Source organism: Tachypleus tridentatus, chromosome 12 (assembly GCF_004210375.1).
Source record: "Tachypleus tridentatus isolate NWPU-2018 chromosome 12, ASM421037v1, whole genome shotgun sequence".
Taxonomy (NCBI): Eukaryota; Metazoa; Arthropoda; class Merostomata; order Xiphosura; family Limulidae; genus Tachypleus; species Tachypleus tridentatus.
Genome location: NC_134836.1, coordinates 78,103,211 through 78,115,437, shown reverse-complemented (window position 1 = coordinate 78,115,437; position 12,227 = coordinate 78,103,211). Strand labels below are relative to the sequence as shown.

Sequence of the window (12,227 nt, the reverse complement as noted above, 5' to 3'; positions counted from 1 at the left end):
CACAGTTGAAATAAGAAATGGGTTTACAATAGAACAGTACAGTCTATATTGATTTATAGCATTTCCACAAGAATAATGGCAAAATTTAATGGGACCATAATTTTTATCTATGTAGTTTATTTACTGAAATTATTCAGATGATATGTTTGTAAAACTTCTGTACTTACTAATTATTTTAAAGATAAATGAAATAAGTATAAAGTTTAAGATAATCCAGTTTATCAACATGTTTAATGATTATAAACTTCATCAATTTCTTGAATATATACTTTTAACATGATGGTACTTGATTATTCATTTCATCTATATCTAAGTATGTAATATACTATGTATTCACATAAGTATTTTGATAAATTACATAAATTACTGTAGTATAAGAAATATAAACTTCGATATCCAGAATAGTTTTATATTTTGAGTGCATTGAGAATAGTTTGGTACATAGTTTAAACTGTGTGGTTAGATATTTTATGAAAACTTCAATGTACAATTTAACTCACTATTTTTAATGTCTTATTTTTCAGATAAATATACAATGTAAACACTGTACAAATTGATTTAACTTTACACATGTTTACCTGCAACTTAAATATATATCTGATAGGCTTGTGTGTCTTTCTCTTGGTACATGTTTAGAAGATGCAGTTGTTTTGCTGATAAGGGATATCAATGCCAAATGCACATTAAACATAACTAAATGTGAAATTGTATATATTCTGTATTACTGCATCTGGACTTTTGTTTTCAGGCAAACTCCAGTGGAGGTGTGGTATGGTTTTATGAGGATGACCTTGGCATTGGAATTCCAGAGTCTGAATATAGCTTAGACCAACATACTGGACATAAAATTTCTGTGAGATCAGTTTCAAAACTTGTACAACCAAGTGGATATGAACCCACATTCCATGCCCATGGCTGTGTGGCACTCTCCAATAATTCTGTTATCTGTGTGGATCCTGTCTATTATGACAAGAAGAGCTGGAGGATGAATAAAAATCAGCTTGATGTAGTAATTAAAGGGTTGAAGAGTAAATTGTATGAATTGAAGGTAGAGTAATATTATTAAATGCTTTAAAGCATGTTTTCTTTTGGGGTTTGAGTTGTGGTATGGGGGAAGACCATATATTTTATTTGAATATAGGTACTTTTAAAATATTTCATTTAATCTGATTGTATGAATCTTTTGCTTAAACAGGTGTTCCACAAAACCAAGTAGTTTTTGTTTCTTTGCTCTCTTGTAGACAGTACTGGTTAATGCTTTGTATGACAATATCCACTCGCAAGTTATGTAATGTTAGCTAGGCATGATTGTAAAGTCAGTATAATAAGTAATAAATACATAGCATTATGGGACTTAAGGTATTTAGACTAAACATATGTATTTTCATGATATAATGTGTAGTTATTTTAGCACAGAAAAGCATAATTTATATTTTCTAATTTTCTATGATGGTTGTGAGGTTGGTTAAGTGACAGACCCCTATAAAGAGTATAGAAAATAACAAAAAAAAGTCTTGCTGAAAACAAACATTTGAAATGTATTTAGGAGTTTCTAGAGATTACCCAAATAAAACAAGATTTTTGGGATGAAGAACAGTTTTTTACACATAACATGAAATCACTTCACACTCAAAAGACTATTTTCACAAACAAATCTGTTGTACAAATACAACAATAAAAAATATTGTATTCTTGTTTTGAAATATACTTGTAATTTCTATTAAAAGTCTAACAACATTTGTGTAGTTACACATGCTGTATCAAAAGTTATAGTGCAAATACTTAACATGTGCAAATGTGTAGATGAGTTCATGAATAATATACTAAGCCTGTAGGGAAGGTGGTTAAATGAGTACACAGTGTTTTGTGCCATGAACACAAGTCTGATTATCACTTTACAACATATGTTCAAACTGATTATATACTTAACTTAAACCTCTGCCATTATTAAATATCATATTTTCTCTGTGGTTATCCTGATCCAATCCTCTTATTAAATGGATCTGTGTGATGCTCATATGGACATCTGTTTCACCTAAGAATATTATACCAATAAGTATATGAAAAGCAAACATTTTTGAAATTTTGTCCTGACACCTAACTTAAAAACTACTAGTTTTATTTGTCTCTTGTTTTTTAAGAGCCTAGAAAATTAGTTGCTTTTTTTTTTTCTTTTGTAATGATTCCATCAGAGCAGCATTGCTCGGCAAGCAGAATGAAATTGTAATCCTACTCACCAGATTTTAGTATCATATTCTTGTAATTTCAAGTGGGGGTTTCAATTCTTACTTTGATACTGTACTGAGTCCTGGTATTTATTGTATTACTTGGCAGCTCAGTTTCAATAGCACATAAAGAAGTACTGTTGAAAACTCATTTTTCATGTACTGTGAAGACAGATCCATGAACAGATAAATACCAGGTCTATTTTAAGGAGAGTTTCATCACTGTTAGTAAGTAAAATCTTTGTAGGATTTACAAATCATTCAGAAAACAAATTACTTGTGCATAAGACAATGAAAACAATGATACAGTATTAATATTGGAAAAATAATTCTCATAGAAACTAAAGCTACTGTAATGCTGCAATGTCACACACTGTGTGAACAAGTCATTTGTAGAACCATGACCAGGCTTGTATGTTGTGGACTTTTTGTTTTATGGAGATATAATGAACCAATAAGTTTTTTTTTTTATTATTATTTTAGGGACTTCGACGCCAACTAAAAAAGAAGCGACCCCCATCTGATGAAGAAAGTAGTGGATACTTCACCCAAGTAAAGGATTATCCAGTAACCAGTGGTCAGAGATGTCACTGTGCTGATGAAGAGTAAGTTACAAACATTTTTGTATTAATGTGCTACTAACATTAAACATACATCTTCATTTAGAAGTTTAAAAATCCTGAAACTGACCGTGGAAGTTATAAGAATGACATCATTGTGTTTATCTTTGTTGCCATATTTAAGAGTAATTTCTATGATCTTTAATTATTAATTAGCCACTAAATATTAATTACTAATAGGTGTGTATTATATCTTTTGAGCTAATAATCTTCTTCTAAAGGTACAGACAAGGATTCAGTTCTGGGTATTCTTGGTAGAAAGGCTGGTGTGTTGTCCAGTTGACTGAGGTTTCACTCATTGTAGTTTGAACCAAATAACTAAATGGTTTCAGTGATGGTATCCAGGTTTTATCTTCTGTGCAGTGCAATGAGTTTATTAGTTTGGTAGATGTAGGAATCTTCTAACCTTTTGTTATTCAGTTGATATTCCATAATTTGTATATTATTGCATGCCTATTATGTTCATGAATTTCTGCTTTCTGATGATCAATTCGTTTTTCCAGTTTTATTGGAGTTAACACATTTCTTGTGTATTGTTCTCCATTAGGTCTTTAGGTGGTTGATGTGTTAGTGTTGTCTGTGAATATTTTTAGAAAAACCTTTTGAAAGAATGCTTATGAAGTGTAAAACATTTTCTAAACAAAAACGAACATGCTCGTTTCAGTTTTTTCTTGCATTTTTATTCAGGAATTTTTAACTTTTAAGGATTGCTATTGTAAAACTACTACTTGTTTCACTGTTTGGCACCTTGTGAGGATAATTTTTCCTTCTCTTCCACCTTTTATTCTGAACCTGCTCTAGATAAACCTCTGTGTATATGTGCTTTTTGTTGCCTAATGGCTTATAATGCTTAAAAATGATCTTTTGATTATCTTTCTTAACCATATTTAGGGTTTCTTTAAAAAAAAAAAAATTACTTTTGTTAAACCAAATGAGGATCGACAGCTTCTTTCACATTCGACTTTTATAAAGAAAATTTAACATAAGAAACAGTTTTGGTTGTTTTGCTTCACCCTAATGATTATGAAAAGTAAATCGAATGTTTATCATATGGTTACAAATGTATGGTTGCTTGAGTGTCCCAAATGGCCACGTTTTTTCTAAGGTCATTGTGTAATAAAATATGATTCATGCTTGTGATAACTGTCTTGCTGGAAAATTAAATTATACCAAAAAACATTCATTCTGAAGGAGAATGACTGATAAGAATCTACTCTGCCTGTCAGCAGTTAGTGCCATCAAGTTTGTGTTGATCACTAACAGCATTAGGCGAGATTCAGCTGAAACTTGTATTGTTTCCAAGCTTGCTTTAAATATTAAAAATGGACCACAATATTGTTTTTCTCTGCCACTGCACAAGTTAGATAATTATTGCCAAAGAAACTGAATCTGAATACATCTATAAAGAACTTTCTTCTCCAGCCTCACTTGCCTTATTGTTTGAAACATAATGTCCATTTCAACCTTTCAATTCGATTATTTCTTCTAAGCATTGTTTTTAATGCAACTATACATCCAGTGGGGCAACTTCATGCTAATATGTATCTTACTGTTCTGGGAGTAACATTTGTACTTTTAACTAGTTTGTTGATATCAGTTGAATTGTTGTATATCACATAGTCTACTCAGTTACTTACTATCATATTTGGAGAGTACTTGGCATTCCACTCAGAGCACTTTTATCATCATTAGTACTAGTTTCATGCAACTTCTTCAGAGCTTTCATAATGAGACATGAAATTCCACCTCCATCTATCACAAGGAGTGTAGCCTTCATTAGCCCAAAATTTTATTTCCATATGCTTTGTATGTGACACTTCAGTGCTGAATGTCTTGATTGTGATCACCACATCACTGTTGGGAATAGTATTGTTTCCTGTACTTTTATTGGCATTATGCTGGTTTTAGCCCCTGACTGATTGAATGTCAGCCACTCGAAGGGTAGCCTATCAACATACAACTGTATCTTTGCACAATTGGTTTTTACACAGTGGAGGGGAAAGAATCATCATATTTGCTTTTCATATTCATTAACTGCTTCAATTATTTCAACTCTACATGCACGAGAAAGAAAAGGGTGATATTTACAAAGACAAAGTGAGCTTGATTTCATGTTGAAAAGACAAATGACTAGTGTTCAGACACTTCTGTGGTTACTTCACAGGTTACTTACTGCATATGAAATATTTCAGACAAGTAACTCAAATTTTTTAAAATTGTAAATTATTAATTTGAATAGGATCACATTTAATAAAATTAAAAAAAATGATTATTTTTTTTCTAACTGGTATGACAAACCCATGTAAAATTGAAAAAACTCAAACTGTCCATGGGGTAGAACCCACTTGGACTTTGAATTATATTAAAGCTTCAAATCACACAAAATAGAATATTATCCACACATTAGGTTTGTATCATTGTATCAACAATTAAATATTTTCTGTATTACAGCAAAAGTTTACACAGAGCATAGTGACTTTTAAAAGAATTATTACTTGCACGTATGTATTGAATCTTTGCTTTTAACACAATCACGTCTACATACATAGAGAACAATACAGTGTGAAAGCATGGAGAACAGGAAAGTATGAAGCTCGGCAAGTTGCTCGCCAGCAAAAAGAAGCCCGTTTGAAAAAAAAAGAAAAAAAGAATCGACGAAAAGCCAAGTACAAGGGATTTGAATGTAATGCTGCTAAGATGAACTGTTTTACTCATGATGATGAACATTGGAAAACACCACCATATTGGACTTGTAAGGATTTACTTACTAATTAGTGAAGTGTTAAAATCAGAGGAGAAAATGTTCTAAGTGCATCATTTAAGTACAAGTACTATGCACAATTCAATTTTTGTGTATATGCATCATCTTTGAATTATTATTCAATCTTCAGTAAATTTATATTAAAATCATTAGTTGTCTTAAAATATTGGTGTTAACAAAGATATTTGAAAACTTTCCAATCTTTCTCCAACAGATGGCCCATTTTGCTTCTGCCAGAACTCTAATAACAACACGTACTGGTGTTTACGGACCATTAATTCCACGCACAACTTTCTGTATTGTGAATTTGTAACTGGTTTTATTATTTACTTTGATCTCAGTTCAGATCCTTACCAGGTAATTTTTCTTTTGTAAAAACATTCATGGATCCAACTTTTGTTGGAAGTACAGTATACATGAAAAAGAGTAAAGGGCAGTTGTAATGTTGACTGGATTACATGCTCTATTATTAATGTCATCATGTATATTTTCATTTATTCTTAAATATTAGTTTTAAACTTTTTGACTGTGTTTATAGATGGCATTTAAGCTAAAAAGAAAAACCATTCGAGGCCTTTGCAGCCAAAAGGTCATCATTAATATTTTTTATTGGATTTTTAACATTCTGTAATACATCATTTTATTATATTAAAACTTAGCTGAGAAACGCCGTATACGATTTGGAGCTGTTTAAACTACAAGATATGAGACGGCAGCTAAATCAACTCCGAAGGTGTAAAGGGACAGAGGAATGTACCATAAGGTGTCAGTTACAAGGTATTAAGAATATAAACATGTATGGAATGAAGGTGCATAAATGTTATTAATATTAAATGTTTCTTTACCTGCAGTAGAATATGTTTGCCATGGATAACAGTGTTGAACATGAAATTTACAGTAGGTTTCAGAACCTGAAGCAGGTAATATGACACCCCACAACACTGAAAATTAATGCTGTTATAATTTAAGTGCCAGGTTTCTTCTCCATTTATCTTTACTAAAAGACATTAGCATAGATTTAATCTATTTGTATAATAGATTTTATGACACTGGTATTTATTTATATAGATCAGGAAAGACAGGAAGACTACATTTCATCTTATTCATCCAAGTAAGAAACTACTTTGGCTTGTGACTTTATACAAGTTTACATTTACTATTGAAAAATAATTAATCATAAGTATTCTTAATTTAGTTTCCAGTACATGTAAAAGCTAATAATGAGGTAAAAATAGGTTGCAGAAGAAAGTGTGTGCATCAGTAAGAGGGGTTTGAAAATTTATCAGTGCTAACCTCTTGCCTTCAACCAAATTGAACTGTAAATAGAAAAATTCTCTCCTGTATTAATTTTCTAAATATTTTTCACATTGTGAAGTCGTAGTTAAAATTCTGAGATATATTAGGCAGGTAAACACTTAAAATATTGTAAATCTTCACAAATTTTTTTTTATCCATTTAGAGCTTGTGCACTTAAGTTTAAATATTCCTAATTTATATAAAACCTATCCATTAGAAATCTGCTAATCATGTTTCCTAAAAACTATAAAATTCTTCAATTGCTGTTTTACAGAAAACCTTTAAAACTATCTGTAAATAGTTATTTGTTTTTTTCTTTTTAGATTCTCAGAACAACGGAGACAGCACAAACAGGAAAAAGACAGATCATTGTTGTCTAGTAACAAAAGGTATCAAAGTTGAGAAAAAATAAAGATTAGGTGGAAAAAATAACTTGAGTTTTTGCAAGTTATGAGAAAATATTAATTTATTGACAAAGCAGTGAAAAATGTTTTAATTTGCAGTTGGAAAGACAGGGCCAAATGTTTAGTGCAGGAGTGATATTATGCTTAACAAACAGTCACAATATTTTAAGATTAAGTGTTTATTCAGAAATACATTAGAAAAATGTATAAAATTATGAAATATGAAAGCTTAATGCTTAAATATTTACATTCATTCTGAAACACGTATAACTTTTGTAGTATTAACTATTGTGGTAAATAATTCATAGCTGTGCGTTGCATTTAAAATATATTCCACTTAATTTATGGAATATGAAAGCTTGATGCTCAAATATTTACATCTATGCTGAAACATGTACAACTGTTTAATGGTAAAAGAAATTCACAGCATTTATCTGGGAAAAAAGTTAGGAGATTACATTTTAAATAAAGGTGAATATAGCAAAATAGAGTGTGATGTTTCATATCAAGTCTATATGGCACTGTCTCAACAAATATTTTTAAACCTGAATATGTAATATGAAAACTTCTTGTAGTTTTTCAATGTTGAATGTTTCTAAATTGATAAGTCTTATGCATTTTAGGCAGACTTATTCATTCATACCAAAAACTGTACAAAGATGTATTAGAATTTTCCAAATTAAAAACCTTTTGCTCAAGTACTTAGATCCTGTCTGAAGCAGATGTGGCTCCTGTTTTATAACACATTCTTGTGATGAAAATTCATTAAAATATTGTAAGTTTTTAATTTATCCTAAAAACAGACTTGAAATAACAAAACCTTTTTCACACTTATTGTAACATTGGTTTCTTACCTTTTTTGTGTTGTGGAATTTTCTGTAATTGTGCAGATTATTGTTCTAAAGAAAATTTACATATATATATATACACACATTTGTTTTAACACTTAATGTGTTTAAGACGTGTTAGGACAAATCTAACCAACTCTTTGGTATATGCCCCCTGTCTTAATTAGGCTGGAATGGCTGAGAATAGTTTCTTCTACTCACTGTATATATGATTTTTACACACACAATCCTAAATGTTCAGTTTTCTCCTATTTTTTACCTGGGAACAAAAAATTTATTTAAACAAATGGCTTTGATACTATGTCATAATTTTTGTGTGTACAAATATTTAATATTAAGGACAAATGTGTATAAATTTATCCTCATTGTTTTTAACCAAAGTCAAATTTTAGTGTTATTCGTAACAAATCTGTTTTAATGAATATTCTATGGAGTTTGTAATGTTATTAAAACTTCCTTAAGTAAGACAAGTAGCTACAATCTAAAAATGTATGAATGGAAGCAAAGAAGAATGTATAATATCACAGACAAAAACAATATGATGGTATGGTTTTAACCTTTTTTTTTTTTTAACAGGAAGGTTTCAGAATGTTGATAAATTGAGCCAGTTGTTTATAAGATAACACAAGGTAGCAGTTAATGTCTTTTATTATGCGTTTAGTACAAGTGTTGAAATAAAAAATAAGTTCCATCACACTTTACTGTTATATTAAATATTTTTAAATGTGTTCTTAGTTTTGTTAATTTGTCATGCAAACAATGAATAAAAAAAATCTGTTTTGAAATTGAAGTGTTCTCTTTCTGGTCTAGAGGAAATAATTATTCAGATGAAAACACTAAGAAAAGAGAAAGTAAATACTTCACTTACATACATTATACTTTTCTTTTTTTTCTTTTCGAGAAAGTTAAATTTTCAAGCATATACCATATTAGTAGAAAATACTCGTAGAGACAAATGACAGAATTTATAATGAGTATGTCAAAATAAAGGTAGAAGCATTCTGCATGAAATTTGTTTAAAGTACCTATGAATGTAGAGAATTGTTCCATTAATGGTTTTCTATCTTTTTCCATGGTAACCAAATTATATTAAAGAAATTAGAGAGTAGTTTGCTACATAACTTTTTGAGGATGTTAGCTCTTCCTGTGAAAGGACTTTAGAACCAGAAAGCAACAAAATAACATTTTACTCAAAAGGCAATTGTTGTAAAAACATTATCTTATTTACTTTTGCTTGTCATCTAAATGTGTGAATACCTCTACAACTAAAGCAAAGAAACATTTGAAAAAATAAATGTGTTTTAAACATCATCTTCAGTGCTCTATAAGCTAAGTGACTTGATTATAATTTCAATTATTTAGTGAATCATTTTGAATGCATAATTTGTTGTAGATACATGATGTTTCATATTAAGAATACACACAGGAGCATTAGTGTAGTTTCAAAAGTGTGGGGAAGGAAATGTGTGCTTCTGTTCTTTTTTAAAAATGCACGATATGCTATATTGCTGTTGAAAAATGGATGGAACCATCCTGTGTTAATGGGAAAAGTGAACACATAGCAGTGGAGTTTTGGCCAGTTAGAAAATCTAAAAGAATGGTAGAACGTTTCTCATCGCGGGCCCTACACTTACAGGTAAATATGGAGTCAACTTTCATTAAAATGCTACTGCACTATCCTTACTGCTCGAAATACCTCACTTTAGAACTTGTATGTTTTCATTAATTGAAAAAAGGTAAGTTGTTTATTATTTACCTACATTACATAACATGTACTTGACTTTACAGTATAAACACAAACACCCAATACTGTAAGTGAAGTTTATAAATTACCATGGTAAAGACATGTGGATCCTAGATGGGACAGTAGCATTATTCCAATTAGAATGAGGTGGATCCTAGATGGGACAGTAGCATTATTACAATTAGAATGAGGTGAATCCTAGATGGGACAGTAGCATTATTACAATTAGAATGAGGTGGATCCTAGATGGGACAGTAGCATTATTCCAATTAGAATGAGGTTAAATATTTGTAAAGACAGCTTTTGTACTTTGTTAATAACTGGAATAAACACAACTACCTGGAATATGTCATGTTGATTGGCATTTGTATAAATCAGATAAGTTGTACTTGACTTTTCATATCAAAAACCTCTTAATGTTATGATTAATTAAGAACAAACTTTGAGAAAAATTAGCATAATATCCTTTCACAATAACAGTAAATAGCTACAAATTGTAGACCTATCCATCGAAAAGTTTGCATGAAGACACCTGTATGTGTTATTCTTGAACAGTAATCATGATTATAACTATTCAGCCAGTTACTTATATTGTATACAAATAAGATATTTATAATACAGTATTTATGGAATTCTCTGTGCAGTTTACTCTCCACATAAATTAAAACTTGCAATTTCTGTTCTTAAGAACATTCAAAACCTTGCATTGTATTAACAAATGCAGCCCATATTACAAAAATAATAAATTGATCTGATGAAAAAAATAGTTTTATCACAATGGTTTAATAAGGCCTACAAAGTAAACAGGCATTATATTCCTGAATGTTTGTACAAAACTCTTGATAATGTGATTACTCATTTACTACTACATTTAACAAAAAATTTTATGTGCGTTTAGCCTTTCTATACATGGGGTCTGTCATTTTAACCAATCTTGTAACCACTCTGCAACTAGAAATGATTACTAACGGTTAAGCTTCAGAAAGTTTGGCAAGCTTTCAGTAAATAGTACAGGTCTGGTATACTCAAAATCAGTGTTTTACCTGCAAAATACTGAAATATATTTTCTCTTCACCTAACCTCTAGAACCTCTTAAATGAATAACAATTTTTGCAGTCAGACTATTTTATCTATTTTCTCCATCCATTTCTCCAGAAATTCTCATGATTAAACAAGCACACATCTATATTATGCAACTTAAGGTATTTCCCTGAGCTTGGGATAAATGTTGTTGCAAGTACTGTAGTGCTAGTTCCAAGTCATAGAAATGCACTTTAAATGTGTGAAAATGTTAATAGTATGGATGAAAAATTATTTGTGTATATGCTTCTAAACAACCTGTTTATATGACACCCAGTAAAATGTTAGCTTATAGTGATATACTAATAACCCATTTTGGTTTAGGTAGCATTTCTTAGTCTTGAAAAACTCCAAGTCTAGGTTAAAATCTAGCACGAGTTGCAGTACAAAGTAATTATCACCCACAACTAACTATTCATTATGTATCCTATATATGGAACTTGCGTTCAGTAGTTTCAGCATGTAGCTGGTAGTCAACATCCAGTGTAGCTGTTTCTCTATTTTAGCACATGTACAGCAGTGCTACACACTGGCAAATGTAGATATACAGTAGAAGTTGTGTGATATGTGCATGTGTGTATAATGTAGTGATACACAAGAGAAAATAATTTAACATGCATATATATTTTTCCTTCAATAAATGATATGTGAACACAGTATGAAAGAGAACTAAGGTAATGAAAACTCAACTGTCATTTTCACCTGATGAGGGAGGACTCCTGCCTGAGGAATTTGAAGATAAAGTTGATCATTTTGTTTCACTGTCTCTTACAGAATCTGCCTATGAAACCTAGATGGCCACAAAATCTTGAACCAACTCTTCTTGGATCCGTAGCTGGTAAAATAACTTCTGGTAAAATAACTTTGTATGAAATTGTTCCTGAGCCACCCAAGCCAGTTCTATCACAAATATTTACACTACTATCATAGAGAAGAGTTTGGATTGGTTAGAGTATAGCTGTAGTCTATTGGGCTGCTCCTTTCCAACAGAAAAGGCCCTGGGATCTGGGTGGAGCTCATCAAAGAGAAACAGTTTACCTTTATTAGAGGTGGACCTAAATTTTACATAAAGAGAAAAATACCAACTAAACAAAAGGACTTGCTGACAACATTGTGATGGAAGTGGCTGATTTCAACACTGGGTATTTAAGGAAATTTGTTACTTTATATCTTATTTAATTAATTACTGCTGTTGGAACCGATATTTGTGGTAAATGCCAGAAAAATGGACACAAATTTACACAGAAGG

The 12,227-nt window shown here is 30.7% G+C and overlaps 1 protein-coding gene across 15 annotated transcripts in view; it reads left to right on the top strand.

Moving 5' to 3' along the window:
* Positions 1-8,939, top strand: part of LOC143233698 (extracellular sulfatase Sulf-1-like) — a 112,908-nt gene extending 103,969 nt beyond the window's left edge. For all 15 annotated transcript variants that reach the window (XM_076470222.1, XM_076470211.1, XM_076470212.1 and 12 more), the window contains 7 exons: positions 749-1,048; positions 2,709-2,830; positions 5,395-5,597; positions 5,821-5,963; positions 6,266-6,383; positions 6,675-6,717; positions 7,226-8,939. In XM_076470222.1, coding sequence (XP_076326337.1) covers positions 749-1,048; positions 2,709-2,830; positions 5,395-5,597; positions 5,821-5,963; positions 6,266-6,383; positions 6,675-6,717; positions 7,226-7,304 — 1,008 coding nt within the window. In that variant the 3' untranslated portion in view covers positions 7,305-8,939. The remainder of the gene's footprint in view (positions 1-748; positions 1,049-2,708; positions 2,831-5,394; positions 5,598-5,820; positions 5,964-6,265; positions 6,384-6,674; positions 6,718-7,225) is intronic.
* The last annotated feature ends 3,288 nt before the right edge of the window (positions 8,940-12,227 follow it).